Raw genomic sequence first — 25752 nt, forward strand, 5'->3', positions numbered from 1 at the left:
TTATTGGGGGAAGGCAGCAGCAGCCAACTTCCTGGCACCATAGGTGGTCCCGCTGCACAGAACGGGAGGAAAAAAAGCGGGAGAGCTATAGTGATAGGGGGTTCTATTGTAAGGGGAATAGTTAGGCGTTTCTGCGGCCACAAACGAGACTCCAGGATGGTATGTTGCCTCCCTGGTGCAAGGGTCAAGGATGTCTCGGAGCGGCTGCAGGGCATTCTGGAGGGGGAGGGTGAACAGCCAGTAGTCATGGTGCATATAGGTACCAACGATATAGGTAAAAAAGGGGATGAGGTCCTAAAAGCTGAATATAGGGAGTTAGGAGGTAAATTTAAAAATAGGACCTCAAAGGTAGTAATCTCAGGATTGCTACCAGTGCCACGTGCTAGTCAGAGTAGAAATGGAAGGATATTTCGGATGAATAGATGGTGCAACGGGGAGGGATTCAAATTCCTGGGACATTGGAACCGGTTCTGGGGGAGGTGGGACCAGTGCAAACAGGACGGTTTGAACCTGGGCGGGACCGGAACCGATTTCCTAGGGGGAGTGTTTGCTAGTGCTGTTGGGGAGGGTTTAAATTAAAATGGCAGGGGTTTGGGTACCTGTGCAGGGTGACAGAGGAAAGGGAAGCAAGGATAGAAACAAAAGACAGGATAGAGAAAAGCAAAAGTGGAAGGCAGAGAAATCAAGGGTGTAAATCAAACATGGCCTCAGTAAATAATAATTCTAAAAGGACTAAGAGTGTTAAAAAATCAAGACTGAAGGCTTTGTGTCTTAATGCGAGGAGCATTCGTAATAAAGTGGATGAATTAGCTGCACAAATAGATGTAAACGGATATGATATAATTGGGATTATGAAGACATGGCTCCAGGATGACCAAGTCTGGGAATTCAACATCCAGGGGTATTCAATATTCAGGAAGGACAGGAAAAAAGGAAAAAGGAGGTGGGGTAGCATTGCTGGTTAAAGAGGAGATTAACACAATAGTAAGGAAGGATATTAGCTCTGATTATGTAGAATCTGTATGGGCAGAGCTGAGTAATGCCAAGGGGCAGAAAATGTTAGTAGGCGTTGTATACAGACCCCCGAACAGTAATGCTGAGGTTGGGGATGGCATTAAATGGGAAATTAGAGACGCGTGCAATAAGGGCACAGCAGTTATCATGGGTGACTTTAATCTACATATAGTTTGGGCTAACCAAATTAGTAACAATACTGTGGAGGAGGAATTCCTAGAGTGTATACAGGATGGTTTCCTGGACCAATATGTTGAGGAACCAAATAGAGATCAGGCCATCTTAGAATGGGTATTATGTAATGAGAAAGAATTAATTAGCAATCTTGTTGTGCAAGGTCCCTTGGGGAGGAGCAATCATAATATGATACAATTCTTCATTAAAATGGAGAGTGAAGAAGTTGACTCGGAGACTACGGTCCTGAATTTAAATAAAGGAAACTACGATGGTATGAGGCACGAGTTGGCTAGGATGGATTGGGGAACGTTACTTAAAGGGTTGACGGTGGATAGGCAATGGCAACATTTAAAGATTGCATGGATGAACTACAGAATTTGTTCATCCCTGTTTGGCATAAAAATAAAACAAAAAAGGTGACTCAACCGTGGCTAACAAGGGAAATTAGGGATAGCATAAGATCCAAGGAGAGGACATATAATTTGGCCAGAAAAAGCAGCAAACCTGAGGATTGGGAGCAGTTTAGGATTCAGCAAAAGAGGACAAAGGGATTAATTAAGAGGGGGAAAACAGATTATTAGAGTAAGCTTGCAGGGAACATAAAAACTGACTAAAAGCTTCTATAGATATGTGAAGAGAAAAAGATTGGTGAAGTCAAGCATAGGTCCCTTGCAGTCAGAATCAAGGGAATTTACATGGGGAAGAAAGAAATGGCAGACCAATTAAATACATGCTTTGGTTCTGTCTTCACAAAGGAGGTCACAAATAACCTCTCAGAGATGTCGGGGAACATAGGGTCTGATGAAAGGGAGGAATTGAATGAAATCAGTATTTGTAGGGAAATGGTGTTAGGGAAATTGACGGGATTGATGGCCGATAAATCCCCAGTGCCTGATAATCTACAGCCTAGGGTACGTAAGGAAGTGACCCTAGAAATAGTAGATGCATTGCTGGTCATCTTCCAAAATTCTATAGACTCTGGAACAGTTCCCATGGATTAGAGGGTAGCTAATGTAACCCCACTATTTAAAAAAGGTGGTAGAGAGAAAACGGGGAATTATAGACCGGTAAGTCTGACATCGGTAGTGGGGAAAATGATAGAGTCCATTAGAAAAGATGTAATAGCAGAGCACTTGGAAAACAGTGACAGGATCGGACAAAGTCAACATAGATTTACAAAAGGTAAATCATGCTTGACTAATCTACTGGAATTTTTTGAGGATGTAACTGGTGGAATAGATAAGGGAAAACCAGTGGATGTGGTGTATTTGGACTTTCAGAAGGCTTTCGATAAGGTCCCGCATAAGAGATTAGCGTGCAAAGTTAAAGCACATGAGATTGGGGGTAAGGTACTGACTTGGATAGAGAACTGGTTGGCAGACAGGAAGCAAAGAGTTGGAATAAATGGGTCTTTTTCCGAGTGGCAGGCAGTGACTAGTGGGGTACCGCAGGGATCGGTGCTAGGACCCCAGATATTCACAATATATATTAATGATCTAGATGAGGGAACTAGATGTAATATATCCAAGTTTACAGATGAAACTCCAGTATGATTTGGACAGGTTGGGTAATTGGGCAGATGCATGGCAGATGCAGTATAATGTGGATAAATGCGAGGTTATCCACTTCGGTGGCAAAAACAGGAAGGCATATTATTATCTGAATGGCAATAGATTGGGAGAAGGGGAAGTGCAACAAGACCTGGGTGTCCTTGAGCACCAGTCGCTGAAGGTAAGCATGCAGGTGCAGCAGGCGGTTAAGAAGGCAAATGGTATGTTGGCCTTCATAACGAGAGGATTCAAGTACAGGAGTAAGGATGTCTTGCTGCAGTTGTAACGGGCCTTGGTGAGACCACACCTTGAGTATTGTGTGAAGTTTTGGTCGCCTTATCTGAGGAAGGATATTCTTGCCATGGAGAGAGTGCAGCGAAGATTCACCAGACTGATACCTGGAATGGCAGGAATGATGTATGAGGAGAGTTTGGGTCGATTAGGCTTATATTCACTAGCGTTTAGAAGAATGAGAGGGGTTCTCATTGAAACTTATAAATTTCTAACAGGACTAGACAGGCTAGATGCAGGAAGGATGTTCCCGATGGTGGGGGAGTCCAGAGCCAGGGCTCACAGTCTAAGGATAAGGCGTAAGCCATTTCGGACTGAGATGAGGAGGAATTTCTTCACCCAGAGAGTAGTGAACCTGTGGAATTCTCTACCACAGAAGGCAGTTGAGGCCAATTCATTAAATATATTCAAGAAGGAGTTAGATATATTTCTTAAGGCTAAAGGGATCAAGGGATATGGGGAGAAAGCAGGGACAGGGTACTGAATTTGGATGATCAGCCATGATCTCATTAAATGGCAGAACAGGCCCGAGTGGCCGAATGGCCTACTCCTGCTCCTAGTTTCTATGTTTCTATACAGAAATTAAAATTACCCCTCCACAGGGACCAAAAAAAATTAACAACAATTTAAAAAAATGCTAGGGATATAAAATAAGCAGAGGCGTAGAGGTTAGGGTTGGGAATTCCAGTGCCTAAGGCCCAGACAGTTCAAGGCACGGCCACCAATGGTGGGGCAAAGGAAGTGGGGATTGTATAAGAGGCCAGAGTTGGAGGAACACAGAGTTCTCGGAGGGTTGTATGGCTGAAGGGAATTACAGAGATGTTGAGGGGTGAATATGCAGATGAGAATTTTAAACTTGACGCGTTGGTGGACCTTGAGCCAATGTAGGTCAGCGAGCACCGGGATAATGGGTAAACGAGATTTGGTGCGAGTCAGGAAATGAGCAGCAGAGGTTTGGATGACCTTACGTTTATGGAGGGTGGAAGATGGGAAGATGGCCAGGAGAGCATTGGAATAGAAAAGTTTGGAGGTATGAATAAGGGTTTCAGCAACAGGTAGGCTGAAGCAGGGATGGAGATGAGCGATGATATGGAGGTGGAAGTAGGCGGTCTTTGTGATGGAGAGGATATGTGATCGGAAACTCAACTAAGGGTCAAATAGGATGCCAAGGTTGCGAATAGTCTGGTTCCTCCTGAGATAATGGCCAGGGAGGGGATAGAATCGGTGGCTAGGGAACAGAGTTTGTGGTGGGGGCAGAAGACAATGGCTTTGGCCTTCCTAATATTTATTTGGAGGAAATTTCAGCCAATTAGTAATGGCACTTTCTCTTGCACTGGATTTCTTCTGCGGTGCTGTATATATTTTGGATGCAGGATATTACAGGCAATTGTAAAGTTAGAAGCAAACTTACTTCTCTATTCAAGCCTGATCACAGCAGGTTCTGCATTCAAGAAAACACATCCTTTGTACCATCTCTTCAGCCTAGCAACCACTGCAGCAAGTCAAACAGAGGGGGGAGTATGTGATCCATTCAAATTAGCCCTTTAATTAATAGTTTACAGTCCTTTTAGGCATCCATTACTATTTGAATAAATTGAAATTTAATTAGTTTGAAAGAAAACCCATCACCAATGAAAAGTAGCTTCAAAGAATATTTCAGGATAAGGCTTTACAGCGGATTTATCTTTGATCATCTGTGTAGAAAATACACCCATGATGAGTCTAGTTTCTTTAAAAGAAAGTTCTCACTAAGCTGACTGTATTGTGACCACTCTTTTCTTCAAGCTGGGGCACTGAACCATGACATTTCTTCCCTTGGTCTGGTTTCCTTCACTCACCCGCACTATTCTATTGAAAGCAGAGAGTGGGAGAGGGAGATGCTGGGAGCCAAGGCCAAGCAACAAAACTTTCAGTACCCAGCTTCAGAAATAACATAAAAATAGCAACCTTAATTAGGAGGGCAAGCATGGCACAACAAGGAATTTGAACTCAGAATTTTCATTTTAAATTAGATGGGGGATATTTTTTCACTCAAGTACATAAGAATAAGACCATTCTTGGATGTTATCCTGGAACATTCCTTTGCAACTTGAAAACTGGGTTGCAAGAGTGTAAATAACCGTCCATAGTCAATGCCTGGATCCCACGTGTAGACTGCCCATGCTTGAAATCAGCAGGACTTCAAACAGCGCACATCACTCCAAATCGACCTGCGAGTCACCACTGTTCAGTTCTTCTGTACATGTGCAGTGAGTTTCCCTCAATCAGTTATCCTCTGCACCCACGGCGCCTGACAAAGCTGTGGCTCAGTTGGTATCACTCTCGCCTCCGAGTCAGAAGGTTGTGGGTTCAAGTCTCGCTCTAGGGACTTGAGCACATAATCTAGGCTGGCACTCCAGTGCAGTACTGAGGGAGTGCTGCACGTGAGACATAAAGCTGAGGCCCTCCCCCAGCCTGCTCTCTCAGGTGGACGTAAAGGATCCCGTGGCACTATACGAAGAAGAGCAGGGGAGTTCATTTATCCCTCAACCAACATCACTTAAACAGATTATCTGGTCATTATCACATTGCTGTTTGTGGGAGCTTGCTGTGTGCAAATTGGCTGCCACGTTTCCTACATTCCAACAGTGACTACACTTCAAAAGTACTTCATTGGCTGTGAAGTGCTTTGGAACATCCTGAGCTTATGAAAGATGATATATAATTCCACGTCTTCGTTTCTCTAACAGCCTGGATACTTCAACATCTGTTTGCTGATCCTCAGCTGCCACCTCCACTATCAAGAAAACTGAGCTGTGTGGCTTAGGCGCAATGAAAGAGTGGGAGTAATTTTCAACCTGGATGGACAAACAGGGGCAAAGAAGGTGGGTCACCTCTGTCCCAGGCAATATGTAATATTCGTGCTGCTTCCTCATTATCATGAGTCTGGCGTGAAGCCAACTCTACCCACGCTACTCATTAGTTGCATGCCTGTTATGGAGGCTAGATATCGGACGTTTCTGATGCCACTTAAAGGCAGCCTGCACTTCTTAAAGGGGAGGTACAGAAGAAGAGAAATGGCTTGTAGACCTACAGGTTGGGCACCCAGCTTCTCCGATGCTGCCTTGGAGGCCCTGTACAAGCAGTGGGCAGGAGGAGGAAGATCCTCCTCCCCCCCCCCAGGTGGCAGTAAGTCTCCAGGCAATAACTCCGCCACCAGTGGGAAGAGGTCGCTGAGGAGGTCAATGCCAGGAGCTTAGCTCCAAGGTTATGGTTGCAATGTCGCAAAAAGTTCAATGACCTCACCAGAGTTGTCAAGGTAAGAATGATATTCTCTTACTCTCTGTTCATACCTCCACCACCTTCAGCATGCGCTCTGGAGAAGCTCGATCTAATATGGTGGCCGACGCAGCTCCGGTTCAAAATGAGTGCTTCTTGCCCACTATATTGGTGACTTATGAATCCATTTAGCAGCTGAAAAACGGGCATAGTGAAATCAAATTTCTAGGTCACAATCTCTATAACTCAGCAACAAGTGCAGGTCGGCGAGTCGCTTTATAATTCTATTCCCAAGGAGAGCCCAAGGCTGCCTAGGTTTGATTGCCCCATCTAACAATTTAGGTGAACGTAATTTTTTTTTAAATAACTCTTTGTTACAGAGGCCACATTAAACTAAAACATTATTTATGATGTTTATTTTCCTATTTTCTCCCATCTTTTCCTAAAGGTGGAAATGCAATTCTGCAAATGGCACCCGACCAGTTCCAGTACCTCACCCAAGTGGCCACTCTTCATTTGTGAGCTTTTGCCAGTGAGTGTCACCAGCTATTTAACTGTGGAGGGCACCACAGCACAGCCTGACTTTGTCCTCACAAGGATAGTGATTGAGAATGGGAACGCTCACAATTTTTTCCCTTTTCTAGCCCCTGGTTAATTGTGATATATATCCCTGTTGCTGCTCTGGCAGAGATCAGCTAACGAAGCACAAGATAAGAATCATTGTGGCACATTCCTGGTTTGTGTGGCTCAGTACTATAGCGGGCAGTTGAAACCCAAACAACTAGCTGGTCTAGAGGCTATAGGCAAAAGCAATCCCCAATCATTCTACGGAGTATAATTGGAAAGAAATTTCCAATCCTGAAAGCTAACCACTTCCAAATTGCACCCTCAATAAATGACTGGCCTGCTCCAGTGGAGTGGAAGTGACCCCCTGTTCACTTAACTTATGTGATGTACAAAAGAACAACAGCAAACAGACACAAGGGACAAGCTAATGAAAAGTATGAAGCATGGTGGAGAATTCCGGGGTGAGAAGGCAGTGTTGGAAGGTGAAACTGGGGAGCACAGAGAGGGAATTTTGTATTTCCATCAGTTATTTGGAAAAATCTGTTTTTAAATGTTTTTTCCCATTGGATTTTAAACATGGGCTCCCATAAAATGGAAATTCTCATAGTATCTGGAAACTCAAATATTGCAATAACTAAACAACATACGACACCTGGGGCTGAAGTTTCTTTATGTGCTATTTTTAGGACACTAACTAATCTATTTGCATCAAATTCCTGGGTGCACCATTTTAACAAAGTTATTATCCTGTTTAAAATAAATTGGTAATTAGTTTTATTAAAGCATCACACATAGAAATTTAATGTAATCATATTAACCAGAGTGCTAAAAAGAACAGAGGAATTTTAGTCCTTCACTCACCATTTCCTCAGGCACCACAAAAGCCCAAATTATTCATTCACAGCCCTTTGATCATTTTGTGGAGAAGCAGTTATACTTTTCTCAGAACAGTGCATTGTCAATTGTTAGTTGACGCATTGCTTCAAACCATTCATCCCGTCAGCTGGTGCTGAGTGCTTGCGACATCTACCTTTCAAACCCTGCTTCAGGGTAGAAGGCAGCTTCAGTGGCTAAAAATGGAACAGTCTGAGGTTTGCCTGGGAAATGGAGTATGTTCCACTTGAGAATACACAACCCAAGCAGCTAGCTACGTGTTACGAATCCACTGAGGTATCCACAGAGATTGCTCCTGTATTTTTCTGAGTATTATAATCACACAGAATCACAGAATCCCCACAGTGCAGATAGAGGCCATTTCGGCCCATCGAGCCTGCACCGACACATATCCCACCCTATCCCCGTAACCCCACGTATTTAATCCCCTAACACTAAGGGTCAATTTATCATAGCCAAATCAACCTAACCCGCACATCTTTGGACTGTGGGAGGAAACCGGAGCACCCGGAGGAAACCCACACAGACACAGGGAGAATGTGCAAACTCCACACAGACAGTCGCCCGAGGCCGGATTTGAACCCGGGTCCCTGGCGCTGTGAGGCAACAGTGCTAACCACTATGCCACCGTGCAAAAGTGATTTAACACTTCCATTAACTTTAGCAAAACAGCCATTTTTATGTTTTTGTTGTTGCTAATATTAACTGATTAACACATTAAAGACTTAATTAGCAAATTCTAGTGAGTTGATTAACAAAATAAGTATACAATGATTGGAATTAAATTAGCACCGGGAGAGAAAGAAAGGGTCCTAGAAAGGAAGAATTTTCATTTATATAGCACCATATCACATCCTACAAAACATTACAAATGTTTGGTGGCCAATTTATTGCTTTTGGAAACACATTCATTGTTATGTAGGCAAATGCAGCAACCAATATGTGCACAGCAAGGTCCCACAAATGGTAAATGAATGAATGAACAGTTAAACTGTTTTTGTGCTAATATATGAGGTAGAAGTGTTGGTCAGGGCACCAGGAGAACTTCCTGCCCTTTTAGTAGTGCCACGGGATCTGTCACATCTACTGGAGCAGGTGGACAGGCCCTCGGTTTAATAACTCATTCACAATGGACAATGAAATGCTATATTAACATATAGGACGTACGTTTAACTTTTAGCAATGGTGTAAGGCAGGCACTATGGGATTGGCTGCTCATTCAATGGAAAGGAAGGCGGGCTGTATAATGGCCAGCCAATCTGATATATAGTCCATTTTAAACCATCACCAGAAGTTAAACTTATCCCCATGGAGTGCTAGTCTATTCATACGGCCATGAGTATTTTTCTAGGCTACAATTCAATTAGAAAAGGTAGAGAATATTGAAAAAGATTGATCTCTAGTGTAAAGGGAATTGCTATGAGGAAAGATTTTAAAAGATTAAGGTTTACAGAATAGAAAGAAGATGGCTAAGGGTGGCAGGCTATAACTAGTGGGGTGCCACAAGAATCAGTGTTGGGGCCTCAGCTATTTACAATCTATATTAATGACCTAGATGAAGGGACCGAGTGTAATGTATCCAAGTTTGCTGATGATACAAAGCTAGGTGGGACAGTAAGCTGTGAGGAGAACACAAAGGGCTGGATTTTGTCAATAGGGACGTGATGGAGGCGGGACTCCCACTTTTTGGGTTGTAGTCCCGCCTCCATCGACTTGTGGCCAACCCACGCGATTTTCCCTTGATTGACCTTGTTAAGCCCGCCCAGCGGGCTCAGCAGGCCAATTAAGGGATACCTGGTAACTGGTGGCATCAGTGATTGACATTTCATCTGTCAAGACTCAGTTAGAGATCTCTCCAGACCAGAAAGCAGAATGCTGCAGATTTTGACATTTCAGCGGCCATTCTGCTTTCTGTGCCGATGAGATGAGGGACTCCCGAGACCTGAAGGAAGGAAGCCTGCAGGAGAAAGTAAAGGTAAGTAAAACTTATTAAAACACTTTACACATACCTCACACACTTACCTCTGCACACATGCACCCATCACTCACCTGCACAATGGACATCTCGACCTCTCCAACCCCTGCAGACCGGCGGTCCGCCTTGCTAACTTGGTGTGGTTCGGAGCCGTCGGGAAGCCCACACTTCAGGGCTAAAAATAGGGATTAGGCAAAATCTGCCTGTTAACTACCTGTTAACAGGCAGTTAATTGGCACTAATCCCCTTCCCGCCTTGGGGAGGCGGCTCCCAGCACAGGTCAGATACCCACCTCCTGGGACATTGGCACGGAGGCGGGTTGGGGGCGGGATGGGTTCGTGCCCCCCAATTCTGCAATTTTCCCACCACTCCCGCCTCCAAACCTGCCTCCACGGGGCTTGGAAATTCGAGCCCAAAGAGTCTGCAAAGGGATATAGATAGACTAAGTGACTGGACAGTAAGGGGGCAGATGGAGTATAATGTAGGGAAATGTGAGGTTATTCACTTTGGTAGGAAGAATAGAAAAACAGAATCTTTTTTAAATGGTGAGAAACTTTCAAATGTTGGTGTTCAGAGAGATTTGAGTGTCCTCGTGCAAGAAACAGAGAAAGCTAGCATACAGGTACAGCAAGCAATAAGGAAGGCAAATGGCATATTGGCCTTTATTACAAGGGGGTGGGAGTATAAGAGTAAGGAAGTCTTGCTACAATTGTAGAGGGCCTTGTTGAGACCACACCTGGAGTACTGTGTGCAGTTTTGGTCTCCTTATCTAAGGAAGGATATACTTGCCTTGGAGGCGGTGCAACGAAGGTTCACTAGATTGATTCCTGGGATGAGAGGGCTGTCCTACGATGAGAGATTGTGTAGAATGGGCCTATACTCTCTGGAGTTTAGAAGAATGAGAGGTGATCTCGTTGAAACATACAAGATTCTGAAGGGAGAAACAGAGTTAACGTTTCAGGTCTGGGCTCTGTTTCTCTCTGCACGGATGCTGCCTGGCCTGCTGAGTTTTTCCAGCATTTTCTGTTGTTATTTCAGATTTCCAGCATCCGCATTATTTTGCTATTGTATAAGATTCTGAAGGGGATTGACAGGGTAGATGCTGGAGTGTCTAGAACTAGGGGGCATAGTCTCAGGATAAGGGGTAGGCCATTTAAGACTGAAATGAGGAGGAATTTCTTCACTCAGAGGGTTGTGAGTCTTTGGAATTCTCTGCCCCAGAGGGCTGTGCATGCTGAGTCTTTGAGTATATTCAAGACTGAGATAGATAGATTTTTGGACTCTCGGGGAATCAAGGGATATGGAGATCAGGTGGGAAAGTGGAGTTGAGGTCGACGGTTAGCCATGATCTTATTGAATAGCGGAGCAGGCTCGAGGGGCCATATGGCCTACTCCTGCTCTTATTTCTTATGTTCTTATGGAAGAACAAGGCTGAAAATTTTAAAAATAGCATGGAGAAAAAGAAGACAAACTAATAAGTGGCAAATAGATGACACCAAAGCGAAGGTTTTTAAATTCTAAAGGTTTTACGAGGGCCAGGGAGGATGAAGATGTTGCAGTGCTGTGTATTACGAGCTTAGGAGGAAGAGAGGAAAGTTCACAACAGCACCAACTGTAGTAGTATCAATAAAATACAGAAAGACAACAAAGTTGTGATGGAGGTGGGAGAGGGATTATCTATCAGGTAGATATCAAGCTTTCTTCTTGAATGCTGTCCAAGACTATGAGGGAAGTGTTAAAAGAGGCCCTTAGATATGACAGCAGTATTCAAATCTTAGATGGATTTAGGCCTTGTGAACAGTTAAGAATTAGTGAGGAAAAAAGCGTTTGGTACAAAAGAAGAAACTAAGCTTGTCGGAGGCAACTTTAGCAATGGATGCGATGTGGGAGTTCTGTTTGAGATCAGAGCAGATAATGAGGCCAAGAATGTGAACGATAAAGAAAGACTAAGTGTGGAGCTATTAAAGTAAAAAGGTGGGAGCTATCGGCTGGACTTACGAGTGACATGAAGAAAACGTGCCTGTGAAGAATTGAAGAAAAACGACTTTTTATTTCCTTGAACTTCAATGTTTTACATTGTAGAGAATAGAAAGATAGAACATTTTTTTAACCTTAAGTGAAACACAACTATAATCCTGACTTCTTATTTACATATCTAGATGTGATAACAAAAAGAATGTTTATTACATATCTAACTTTAGGCCCCAAAACCTTTGCTTCAATCTCATTGTTTACAGAAGTAAATGCTGTTTTGTCTTGAAACATTTTTTGTGCCAAGGCTGATAGTATTACTTACGACCAAAGTGAGTTTCTTCCTTGTGTTATAACTCCAGTGAATTTAGTTAGTCTTCTCGCGTCCACTTCAAACCATTGTGAATAATCGTTCCTACCAGCACACCAAGCTCCGTCATAGAAGTCGTCTTCAAAGATGCCAGCCTGTGGGTAGGAAAAGGCACAGCCTAAGTGTTATTAGTGCTAATTTGCTCAAACTCCCTTCAGTTTCAGAGTGCAAATAATAATGACAGACAATAACTTAAATGACATCTCACCACTGAACTGCTACAGATACAAAAATCAAAGAACTCCTGCCAGCAACAATCGATATAATAGCTATGAGATCATTAGCTGCATTTAATTATTCTCCAATCATTAAATCCCATCCAGTTACAAAAAAAAAAATTAATTACTGATCCTTTTGGACAATTTCCCACCCCAAGTAAAATTCTAATGTAGAACTTTGAAAATAGAATTGGATAGTGTTGACCTAGGCCATGGAGGGCATTGAGAGAGGGCTGTGAAGGGGCTGGTAACAATCTTCAGGCCTGCTGTGGAGCCGGGAGGAACATTACTGCTCCTCCCGGCTCCACATTCAAGTAAGTCTATTTTTATAAAATTTACCTTTTTGGTAGCAGCCTCTTTTAAGGGCTGCTGGTTAGGTCACAGGTAGACCTGGTTATCCTGAACGCAGTAGGCCTGGCACAACCTACATTCAGGACAGCCCAATTTCGGGAAGGAGTCCTAAAACATGCTTTGGGCCTCCTATTTGTGTATGCAAATGGACCTAACGTCTGTTTCATGCGTGCATCCCGAATGCTTATACTAGAGCCTTTACCAATATGGCGGGCGGTACACACTAACCGCCATATTGGATGCTTCGCCATCCATTTTACACCTGTAAAATGGGCACGTGTGAACAAATTTCTAGGTCAAAATTTCCAAACATTTAGCAATTGTAATACAATGAAGTTCTAATTTTAAAATAAATAAAAATGCTTTTGTCTTTTCATTCTAATTGAATTTATCCTGTCCAAACATATATTTATAGTACAGAAGAAAGGCATGATGCATTTAGATAAAATGGGATAAGTACTGACATAAGCAAATTTGCTGTATATACATATATATGTTTTTATTCATTCATGGGATGTAGGAGTCGTTGGCAAGGCTGGCATTTATTGCCCATCTGTAGCTGCCCTTGAGAAGGTGGTGGTGAGCCGCCTTCTTGAACCACTGCTGATATATGTAAATTTTAACCACTGGTTGCGCTTGTCAAATGTAATGTTACTATTAGTGATTATGTAATTTTCTACCTGGTTGTACAGATAAAAATGGGCTATATTAGAGAGGGAATTTTAACTCCCGGGCGGTGAGCCGGCAGAACATGAGGGCTGATCGACCGGGAAGTACAGCGGGAAATCCAACCCATTTTAACGGCTGGGCCTCATTTAAATGGAGCCAGCGAGCTGCCTGACCCAAATCGGCACCCAGAAGCAGTTCATTGGGTTTGGGCTGGCCCAATACTGGGCGGCCCAGATAAAGCCCAGTCGGCAGCGAGGTAGGTCATCAGGGGTTGGGCTTCGGGAACCTGGAAGTGGGGGAGCCTGAGGCGACAGCAGACCAAACTATTTTTACAGCATCTGGAGGAGCATGCCTACTCCTCCTCGCCCCACAAAGATATTTCTATTTCCTTATCTTGGAGGGCCTCTGAGTGGGCGGTCTGCACAGTAGGCCATAAAAAAAATGCTTTGGGCACCTTTCTGCATAATAGGTCCCTGATTAGCATAAAGTCATGAGGCTCATGATTTTACTATGCAGAAATATATTTACAACAGGTGCTTCATTTTTACTACCATGCCTATCCCCTATGTGAAAGAAAAAAAAAGACTTGCATTTTATATAGCGCCTTTCACAACCACCGGACGCCACAAAAGCACGTTATAGCCAATTAAGTACTTTTGAAGTGTAGTCACTGTTTTAATGTGGGAAACACAGCAGCCAATTTGCACACTGCAAGCTCCCACAAAGAGCAATGTGATAATGACCAGATAAACTGTTTTAGTTATGTTGATTGAGGGATAAACATTTGGTCAAGACACCGGGGCTAACTCCTCTGCTCTTCTTCGAAATAGTGCTGTGGGATTTTTTACGTCCAGGTGAGAGCAGACTTGGTTTAACGTCTCATCCGATAAGACAGCACACTCCAACAGTGCAGCACCCCCTCAGCACTGCGCTGGAGTGTCAGCCTAAATTTATGTGCGCAAGTACCATAGGGTGGGACTTGAGCCTACAACCTCCTGACTCACAGGCGAATGTGCTACCCCCTGAGCCACAGCTGACACTCTGTGTGGTTCTCATCCTGGTAGACCAAGGTGTTACGAGAGGGTGAGGGATGCCAGTGATGCTGGCTGCATCGTGAGCCTCTTGGGACCAATAGGGCATTCATCTTTATGCTTCTGTGTCCTGAGAGGACTCTTTAGCAGGCTGCATCACCACAGCAGTTGAATGGAGACCCTGGTTCTGTATCCTGCCACCAACATGAGCAGGTATTTGATGGATCTGGCTGGAAAAGTCCCAGAGAAAGAAAGACATTATGAAAGCAGAGTTTATTCACGCCAATTGTGCTGGATTCGAGATCTGAGTGCCCACTGATCAGCAGGAGGACAGACATGATAGCATCAGTTAGATCCTCCAGACGCTGACAGATGTTACCACAAACACCTCAGAAGCATTTTTTCATTGTTGTCTCTAAAGGGCTCCCAAGCCCTGAAGGCCAAAGTACAAGGGCATCCACGCTGGATGCACTGACTGGTCAGGGGGCCTCTCTGTCAGGGGGAAGACTGCAGATGTTCATGGTTCCACCATCAGCTTATCTTACATTGGCACTGAGGATGACCCCTGCCATCTGTCTCAGGTCCTCTGAGATGGTCCTCAGTGTCATGTCAGTATGATGCTCCAACATCCTTGTTTTAAGAACAAGACCCACAGGTTTGAGTCCATAGGGTCTAGACCCAGGGGTTGACTTCTGTAGAGCCTCCTGACTGTCCAATCCCACTTGCAGCTCTAACACATCTGGCAGTGTGAAGGTAATGAATGAAGGAGAGCCACACAGATAAAGAGACTGCAAGGAAGGAGCAGGGGAGCAGGCAGTTCATCTTGGCAGCTCTGGTGAGGCCAATAAACTTCCCTCTGCACACAATGGAGTCCTGGGATTGAAGGAGGTGACACTCAGTGTCATAGCCACCTGCATCCATAGTGTGTGTACCACATTCCTGGTCTCTGAACCCTGGCCCCAAAAGTCCTGTCCGTCTTGCTCATATCTCCATTGGGAGGTCATGCAGGTCCAGCTCTCTGTCCCTCCAGCTACAGCCACCCGCACCAGCCATTCAGGGACCATTAGTGTCAGCTCTGGCTCAGTTGGTAGCACTCACATTTGCAAGTGAGAAGGTTATGGGTTCGTAGTCCCACTCCAGTCCCACTTGAGCACAAAATCTAGACTGACACTCCAGTGCAGTACTGAGGGAGTGCTGCACTACTGGAGGTGCCATCTTTCAGATGAGATGTTAAACTAAGGCCCTGTCTGCCCTCAAAGATGGACGTAAATGATCCCATTGCACTATATCACAGAAAAGCAGGGGCGTTCTCCCTGGTATCCTAGCTGATATTTATCCCTCAACCAACACCTAAAAACAGATGATCTGGTCATTACCTCATTGCTGTTTGTGGAACCTTGCTGTGTGCAAACTGGCTGCCTCATTTCCTGAATTATAATAGTGACTACACTTTGAAAAAGTACTCAATTGGCTATAAGGCATTTTGGGGCATCCTGAGGTTGTGAAAAGCGCTATATAAATGCAAGTTCTTTTTTTCTTAAAGGCCTAACTCCCGTCTATGTAGACAGCCCGCACACCTCTGTATAATTTAAGTTACCTGCAATTAACAGCAGGGTCGGCACCATGACCTCATGGTCGGTCAAAGTCCTAACCCACCTCAGTCCCAACAGCACAAGGACATATAGAACTTTATGTTCAAAATAATTAAGGAAAAATCATGATTTCTTTCCACACTGTTGGGCACAATTTGATTTCACCTAGTGACATGAGAGACTATTAACTAAATCAAATCTTTGCAGTCCAGGCTCAGGGCAAACTGTCTGACAGGATTGCCATTTGCTATAGGCTGTTGAAAAACAACCTTGCGGATGCAGCAGCTGAGTTCTGCTCTATTTGGATTTCCTCAATTTGACATTAAAATGTATGACGTGTAAAGAAATGTAATATATCTGTGGCTGCAACACCACAATGTTTATGCCAAATCAAAGATTCAAGGATATAATATCCAACATATTTAAGATTTTTTACAAGTCTGAGTTATGTGGTTAACACAAAGTTAACATTATTTGAAGTGATTATGCATAAAAAATACTTAGTTGTCTGTTTAAGTAAGAAGAATTTTAAAAGCCCATGTGTTGTATTTCTATCCACACATAAATTCCGTGCATAGTTTTCAAGTTGCATTGCAAGCCTGTGTATGTGGTGTTCATTACAGTGATCTGCCACAGCACAGCTTTAAACTATAATTAACGTCTCTGCTTATTCGGTGAAATTATCGAGCTTTATGGTTTCAATGCAGAATATTTTCAACAGCTAAAATTCTCAAATAAGTATGAAATTAATTATTGCATATTTGTTCTGTCCATTTAATTGACAAAGCAAAAATGGGTAGCTACTTTGTAAGAAACCAATTATTATTATGTATATTAATATAATTATAAATGACCATATAATGTGTAGACAATTATTTGTTTCTGTATCCTCAGTCTGTTGTTTGATATAAAGCTCAGATCTCAATTATCAGGTTTATGAAATAAAGTAATGAATCATGCTGATTTTATTTCATATTATTCATATTATAATTAAAAATATCAAACTGTTGGTGGATGCAGAGTAATGGTGATGTAAAACAACATTATTGTGTATCAGTAAGAGAAGTATTCCCCAATGCTTCAGCTGGTCAAGGCACTGAGTAGCTGAGCCATGCAAGCTCGAGAGTCCCAGGTTTGATCCCTGGTCAGTTGGGGCAGCTATATTTGGTCTCCATGGCCCAGTAATAGAGAATGGAAAATCAGCCAGGATTTCTGCTCCTCATCATCATACATAGTTGGGGGGGGGACAGGCTCAGAAGCAGCTGTGATGTCACGACAGTCAAACAGCCTGCTGAAACTCACTGTTTAGGCTAACACATGAAGAATGACCATGTGCGCAAGGTACCAGAGGGCGACTGGCAAACATGGAACGCTATCCCAACAACAATTCAAGGGGCGGGGGGGCGATCTTCTACTGCTGGCTGCTTGTTTCTGGCCTGAAAAGCCTTGAAAATTGCCAGAGCGGGCACCTTGCCAACCCGTTAACACCCAAGGCCCAGTTTTCAGATGGGCCTGTAAGTGGGCAAGCAGCCTGCTCACCTGAAACAGGCGGGACGCTGCTTAATTATGCAAATTATGGTCCTGCTTAATTATGCAAATTGGGGTCCTATGCCGGTTCTAGGACCCTGATTGGAATTTGTGCCATGCCCATTCCATCCAGTTGTACCAGGCAGTGAGCTGCCTAACCAGTGGTTCTTAAAGGTGGAGGTCACTCAAAAAGCGGTCCAGGAAGCTTTCAATTTGTTTTTCGGTGGGTCCACGATAAGGAGAAGTCTTCCTGAGCCCCAAAGACTCTGGCCTGTTACTGGCCCATTCATGGTTCCATCCCCCAGGATCACCCTCTCCTCTTAGTGATGACTTGCCGCCCGGTCTACATGGGAGCGGCCCAATTTTCCACCCTACCAGAACTGGTAAGCTGCAGTGGGGCGTCCGCTTGAAACCCACAGCTCGCCAGCAGCATGCTATGAAGGCCTGTATGCTGCTAAGTACAACAAAAAGTGAATGTTACCTCCTTCCCAAAGATCCACAAACAGGACTGCCCTGGTGGACCCATCATTTCAGCTTGTTCTTGCCCCACAGAACTGAGTGCTTCCTTTCTCGACTCTATTTTTTCTCCCCTTGTCCAGTCTGTTTCCACCTACATCCGCAACTCTTCCGACGCCCTCCGCCACTTTAACAGTTTCCAGTTTCCTGGCCCCAACCATCTCCATTTCACTATGGATGTCCAATCCCTCTACACCTCCATCCCCCACCAGGACGGCCTGAGGGCGCTCCGCTTCTTCCTTGAACAGAGGCCCAACCAGTCCCCATCCACCACCACCTTCCTCCGCCTGGCTGAACTTGTTCTCACATTGAACAACTTCTCCTTTGACTCCACTCACTTCCTCCAAATTAAAGGTGTTGCTATGGGAACCCACATGGGTCCTAGCTATGCCTGCCTTTTTGTGGGATATGTGGAACATTCTTTGTTCCAGTCCTACTCAGGTCCCTGTAATGATCAGTAACCTGTCATTCTGGAATGGTACACTAGGTGGTGCTGTATGTATATAAGAGTGGGCTACCCACGATGCACTAGGCTACCCACAAGGCAGCAGTCAAGATGGAGGCCTCTACAGATACTGTACCTAGTCCACATGTGCTCAATAAAGTGTCTAGCAAAAGCTAGCTGTTCTTAATAAAAACGACCAGTTATTAAAGAACAGAACATGGTACCAGGATTGGTAAGATCTGCTGAATATTGTGCAATGCGACATGGAGAATTTGAAGCCACCAGAGCATTTGAAACTCACAGGAAATGTTGACTACAATTGGCAGACTTTTAAACAACAATTCGAACTCTACATTGCTGCCATCGGGTACGGTACGAAGCCAGACGCAAGGAAAATAGCGTTGCTGCTCACGGTTGCAGGCCCACAGGCGATAGAGGTATTTAATACATTTGTATTTAATCCAGAGGAGAACAGAGAAAAATTAGACGATGTGCTAAAGAAGTTTGATACATATTGTTCTCCCAAAAAGAATGAAACCTATGAGAGGTACATCTTCCATTCTCGGACACAGCAGCAAAATGAGACTTTTGATAGCTTTTTGACTGATCTGAAACTGAAAGCACAGACATGTAATTTCTCTGAGCTGAAAGCATCCATGATTCGTGACCAGATTGTGTTTGGTATTCATGATAAAAAAGTCAGAGAACGTCTGTTGAGAGAAACCGAACTAACATTGGAAATTGCTGTGAAAATATGCCAAGCTAGCGAGCTAGCTCAAAAGCATGCCAAGACTTTCAGTGAAATCAATGATGATGCGATTGCAGTAAATGCTGCTGTCGGTGCTGTGTCCTACAAGGGGAAGAAACATGAGCAGAACAGAAGTGAAAAGCAATCGGAGGAAGGAATTTTTAATTGTAAACGCTGTGGTTACAAACACCAGTTAAAACAATGTCCAGCGTTTGGAAAAATGTGCACAAAATGTCATGGAAAGAATCACTTTGCCAAACAATGCTTTTCAAAAGTATAAACTAAGAAAGGGCAACGAGTTAATGTAATTGAGGACACTGATTTAAGTGAAACATGTTTTGTAGGAAAGGTGTCATGTGACAATATCAAAAAGGATACAGAAAATGTGCAGCCCTCAGGAATTAACAATGCTGAACATAAAGTTAATGCAGTAAAAGAGGACAAATGGATGATTCCACTGCAGGTAAATGGAGCATTAGTTACATTGAAACTAGACACTGGGGCAAAAGCAAACTTAATCAGTATGAGTGACATTAACAATATGAAAGAAAAGCCCAAAATACAGAAAAAGTCAGTACTACTGAAGGACTATAATGGACAGAAAATAAATAGCTTAGGTGTATGCAGACTTAAAGTGACAGTCAAAGACAAAGTGCATCATCTCATGTTTTCTGTTGTGGCTGAAGGACTATTGGGTGACAAAGCTTGTGAGGACTTAGAACTGGTCAAGAGAGTCTACCGTATAAACTGTGCCATAAGCAGACCAGATGACTCGGTGGATTCTGTAGTGAATAATTTCCAGGATGTGTTCAAAGGATTTGGAGTTCTACCATTCACTTACAAGATCCAGCTAAAGGAGGATGCTCAGCCAGTGGTACATGCTCCACGAAGAGTTCCAGCACCCCTGCGTGACCGGCTCAAGAATGAACTGGACAGAATGACCACACTAGGAGTCATCAGGAAAGTCGAAGAGCCAACAGACTGGGTTAACTCCATGGTATGTGTAAAGAAAAAGAACAATGATCTAAGAATATGCATGGATCCAAAGGACTTAAATGCAAACATAAAACGTGAACACTACCAGATTCCCAAGCAAGAAGAAATCACCAGTGAAATGTTAGGTGCCAGATACTTTACAAAGCTCGATGCCTCACAAGGATTTTGGCAACTAAAACTGGATGAAGAGAGCACCAAATACTGCACCTTCAACACAGCATTTGGCAGGTATTGTTTCCTCAGAATGCCTTTCGGGATAATATCTGCATCTGAAATCTTTCATAGAGCGATGGAACACATAATTGAAGGTCTGGAAGGAGTTCGGGTCTATGTTGATGACATCATCATCTGGGGCTCCACACTGAAAGAACACAATGAGAGACTGACTAAAGTGCTACAGAGCATACGCCGGAATGGACTGAAGCTCAACAAAGCCAAGTGTCAGTTTGGCGTCCAGGAAGTCACTTTCCTAGGAGATAATCTATCTGGTAAAGGAATAGAGCCAGATATGGAAAAAGTAAATGCCATACTCAAAATGCCCCGACCCACTGACAAAAAAGGAGTGCTACGCATCATGGGGATGATAAACTTCATTGGAAAGTTCATTCCTAACTTGTCAGCCAAGACAGCCTGTCTGCGAGACCTGCTACGTAAAACAAATGAGTTTGCATGGACAGAAAGACATGAACAAGAGTGGATAAACCTCAAAACAGTGCTGACAACCACACCTGTACTCACCTTCTTTGACCCAACAAAAAGAATCAAAGTGTCAACGGATGCATCAAAAGATGGCCTAGGTGCGGTCTTGCTACAAGCAGAGGGTGAAGATTGGAAGCCTGTTGCCTATGCCTCCAGGTCTATGACTGATACTGAGTGTCGATACGCCCAGATTGAAAAGGAATGTCTAGGCTTGGTAGATGGACTAGAAAAGTTTCATGGCTACATATATGGACTTCCCACCTTCACAGTTGAGACAGACCACAGACCACTGGTTGCCATCATAAAAAAGAACCTGAATGAGATGTCTCCAAGGATTCAACGACTCATGATGAAGCTGCAAAGATATGACTTTGAACTGATCTACACACCAGGCAAATACATAGTGTTAGCAGATGCACTATCCCGAGCACCCACAATGAGTCATGTGAGCTCTACTGAAGAAGACGTGGATGTTCATGTGAGTATGGTCACTGCTGCGCTGCCCGTGTCAGACACAAAATCAAAGCAAATAGCAGAAGAAACAGTAAAAGATATAGTATTACAAACAGTAATAGAGAACATTCATCATGGTTGGCCAAAAGGTTCCTGTCCAAAATATTTTCACATAAGGTCAGAATTGAGTGTCGCAAGTGGACTATTACTAAAACAGAACAGAATAGTCATTCCACAGGCTCTACGTCAAGACATGCTCAAAAGGATTCATGAGGGACACCTCGGAATTAAAAAATGCAAAAGGAGAGCAAGAGACACTGTTTATTGGCCTGGCATAAATAAGGACATTGAGAACATGATAGGCAAATGTGAGACATGTCAGAAACACCAAAACAAACAAGCAAAGGAACCAATGATAGTAGCTAACTTACCAACAGCACCATGGCAAAAGGTTGGTATGGACCTTTTTCATTTAAATGGTAAAGACTATCTAATAGTGATTGACTACTATTCAAACTATCCTGAGATGGCGCTGCTCTCAAGCACCACAGCAAGCAGTGTCATAATGCATGTGAAATCCATCTTCGCCAGACATGGAATTCCCAGGATTGCTGTTAGCGACAATGGTCCGTGCTTCAACTGTAAGGAGTGGCAACAGTTTGCAGCACATTATGACTTTCAACACATCACATCCAGTCCTTTGTATGCTCAGTTGAATGGTAAGGCAGAGAAAGATGTTCAAGTTCTCAAGCAGCTACTGAAGAAAGCGACAGAAAGCAAGTCTGATCCTTATCTCGCCCTGCTGAGCTACCGAGCCTCACCTTTAGACTCTGGTTCTTCACCTGCTGAACTCCTAATGGGTCGCAAGTTGCGTACCACGCTACCCTGCTGTGCAAAAGAAAAGCAGAGTAAGGAACTGAGACAGAGACTTCAACTGTTAAAGCTGAAACAGAAATCATACTATGACAAGTCATCCTAAACTCTGAAACCATTGACAAGGGATGATGTTGTCAGGATTGAGGATCCAGATGCATGGAACAGGAAAGCTACAGTTCTTGAGGAAGTAGGACCAAGGTCATACACTGTTAGAACTGAGGAAGGACAGATTCTCAGGAGGAACCGCCGTTCCCTCCTAAAAACACAAGAGACTATCGAAGAGCAAATTGATGACAGTGCCGCAACTGAATCTTGTCACTCACCACCAGAACAATCTAACACAAATACACAAACAGGCTCTCATGAAAACACATAAGACTTACCTGTGCTGAGAAGATCCACACGTGAAGTAAAAAAGTCTGAAAGACTTAATCTTTGAGTACAAAGAAAACTACATTGAAAATGTATTGACTGTTGAAGATGTTTATGTTGTTATTGATTGATATTGATTGATACTGATTTTGTTTAACCTCAAAGAAAGGGGGTTGTAATGATCAGTAACCTGTCATTCTGGAATGGTACACTAGGTGGTGCTGTATGTATATAAGAGTGGGCTACCCACGATGCACTAGGCTACCCACAAGGCAGCAGTCAAGATGGAGGCCTCTACAGATACTGTACCTAGTCCACATGTGCTCAATAAAGTGTCTAGCAAAAGCTAGCTGTTCTTAATAAAAATGACTAGTTATTAATGAACATAACAGTCCCCTCCCTCACCTCTTTTTCTGATACATTTATGACTGTATCGGTGCCATTTCCTGCTCTCACCCTGAATTAGAAAATTTCATTCACTTTGCTTCCAATTTCCACCCTTCCCTCACCTTCACATGGTCCATCTCCAACTCTTCCCTTCCCTTCCTCGACTTCTCTGTCTCTATTTCTGGGGGTAGGCTATCGACAGGCATCCACTATAAGCCCACTGACTCCCACAGCTACCTGGACTACACTTCCTCCCGCCACGCCTCCTGTAAGGACTCTATTCCATTCTCCCACTTTCTCTGTCTCCGTTGCATCTACTCTGACGATGCCACCTTCCATACTAGTGCTTCCGATATGTCTTCCTTTTTCCTCAACCGAGGATTCCCCTCTACTGTGGCTGACACAGCCCTCAACCATGTCTGTTCTATTTCTCACACTTCTACTCTCACCCTTTCTCCCTCCCAGAACCACAATAGGGTTCCCCTTGTCCTCACCTTTCACCCCACCAGCCTCCACATTCAACGGATCATCCTCCGCCATTTCCACCACCTCCAACGTGGTCCCACCACCAAACACGTCTTCCCCTCACCTCCCCTTTTAGTATTCCGAAGGGACCGCTCCCTCCGCGACACCCTGGTCCACTCCTCAATCACCCCCAACACCCCTTCCCCATCCCACAGCACCTTCCCGTGCAAGCACAGGAGATGCAACACCTGCCCTTTTATCTCCTCCCTTCCCACTGTCCAGGGCCCCAAACACTCCTTCCAGGTGAAAGTGATTTACTAGTACTTCTTGCAATTTAGTAAACTGTATTCGCTGCTCACGATGCGGTCTCCTCTACACTGGGGAGACCAAACGCAGATTGGGTGACCGCTTTGTGAAGCACCTCCGTTCAGTCCGTAAGGTGGACCCCAAGCTTCCGGTTGCCTGTCACTTTAATTCTCCACTCCACTCCCACTCTGACCTCTCCGTCCTTGGCCTCTTACTCTGTTCCACTGAAGCTCAACATAAGCTTGAGGAACAGCACCTCATCTTTCGATTAGGCACTTCACAGCCTTCTGGACTCAACATAGAGTTCAACAATTTCAAAGCATAACCTCGGCCCCTATTTTTTCACATGGCAGCTGTTGATGATTCTGCCATTCCCATTTACAACTCATCTAGACTCATCTTTTGTTTCTTAACTTGTCCCATTACCATCTCCTTTTGCTTTGCACCAACATCCCTTTTGTCTTTTAATCTCTCCTGCTTTCCATCCTAACACAGACCTTTCCTTTTGTTCTTTCCTCCCCTCCCCCCTTTCCCTGCCCCTGCACTTGCTTAAAATCTGTTACATCTCTAAGTTTTTCCAGTTCTGATGAAATGTCATCGAGCTGAAACGTTAACTCTGTTTCCCTCTCCACAGATGCTGCCTGACCTGCTGAGTATTTCCAGCATTTTCTGTTGTTATTTCTGTTTTTATTTCAGATTTCCAGCATCCGCAGTATTTTGCTTTTGTGTCATCCAACTGCTAGTGTTAGTTCAGAAATCAGGTATCTCCACTCAGGTTGTTCACTAACATTAACAAACAAAGAAAACATGAACAACTTGCCACCTTTTCAACACGCTGGTCATAAAAGGGCCAAGCGCTCTCCAACCGCTGTCACCCTCCCTGTCCCTCTCCAGAAAGCATTGCCAGTGCTCTCCCGGCAGGCAGCAGCCTTTCATTGGCTTCAGCTCCCACCTCCCCGCTGCGGTTCCCAGCACTTGGCGCCAGGTGTACCAGAAGCATATTTAAACCAGCTGACCTCACAGTTTTAAGTGAGGTATGATCAGGCCTGCTCAGCTGGTGCCGAACTGATAAACCGTACTGGCCCCGGTGATACCGTGCAGAGGCTGGATTCTCGGCTCCCATAGATCAGGTCTCCAACAGAAGTGCAAACCCATTGCTGAGACTGTTGTAATACTATTGGGGGTCATTTTAACTCTCGGCAATGGTGTAAAACGGGTGTTATAATCAAATCAAATCAATCAAATCAACTTTTATTGTCATTGTTAGTGCACAAGTGCAGTACAACGAAATGTAGGCTTACGGCTCCCGAGAGTGTACATTTGGATTAAACATTTAAACATTCAACATACATTTGGCTTGTAGTATATTAACATAAATATAACCATAATAAAGTGCATTGGCAGATGTGCAGGCTTTAGAGTTTATTTGTGGAGTTCAGTAGGATGACAGCCCTGGGAAAGAAGCTGTTCCTAAATCTGGTCGTACGGGTGCGAATGCATCTGTAGCGTCTCCCAGATGGCAGGAGGGCGAACAGACTGTGGCTGGGGTGGGTAGGGTCTTTGATGATGGACCGTGACCTCCGTAGACAGCGTTTCTGGTATATGTACTCTATGGTCGGTAGCCGGGTGCCAGTAATGCGTTGGGCAGTTTTGACTACCCGCTGCAGGGCTTTCCGGTCATAGTAGCTACAGCTGCCATACCATACTGTGATACAGTTTGTCAAGATGCTCTCTATAGTGCAGCAGTAAAAGTTAGAGAGGATCAGGGGTGACAGATTACATCCCTTCAGCCTCCTTAGGAAATATAGGCGCTGCTGGGCCTTCTTCACCAGAGAGGAGGTGTTGAGGGACCAGGAGAGGTCTTCCGTGATGTGGACTCCGAGGAACTTAAAGCTGTCCACCCTTTCCACCACAGCCCCATTGATGTGGATGGGGGTGTGACTTCCGCCTTTGGACTTCCTGAAGTCCACAATGATTTCTTTTGTTTTCTTGGTGTTAAGGGCCAGGTTGTTATCGGCGCACCACTTCACGAGA

General features: G+C 44.1%; 1 protein-coding gene across 1 annotated transcript in view; it reads right to left on the reverse strand.

Moving 5' to 3' along the window:
• The window catches only part of LOC147113478 (inactive carboxypeptidase-like protein X2), a 294748-nt gene that overhangs the window by 178265 nt on the left and 90731 nt on the right, over nucleotides 1-25752 (reverse strand). Inside the window, exon 4 of the mRNA XM_085994619.1 lies at nucleotides 12023-12162. Coding sequence (XP_085850745.1) covers nucleotides 12023-12162 — 140 coding nt within the window. The remainder of the gene's footprint in view (nucleotides 1-12022; nucleotides 12163-25752) is intronic.

Source organism: Somniosus microcephalus, chromosome 8 (assembly GCF_052327205.1).
Source record: "Somniosus microcephalus isolate GS21.2 chromosome 8, FLI_Smic_1.0, whole genome shotgun sequence".
Taxonomy (NCBI): Eukaryota; Metazoa; Chordata; class Chondrichthyes; order Squaliformes; family Somniosidae; genus Somniosus; species Somniosus microcephalus.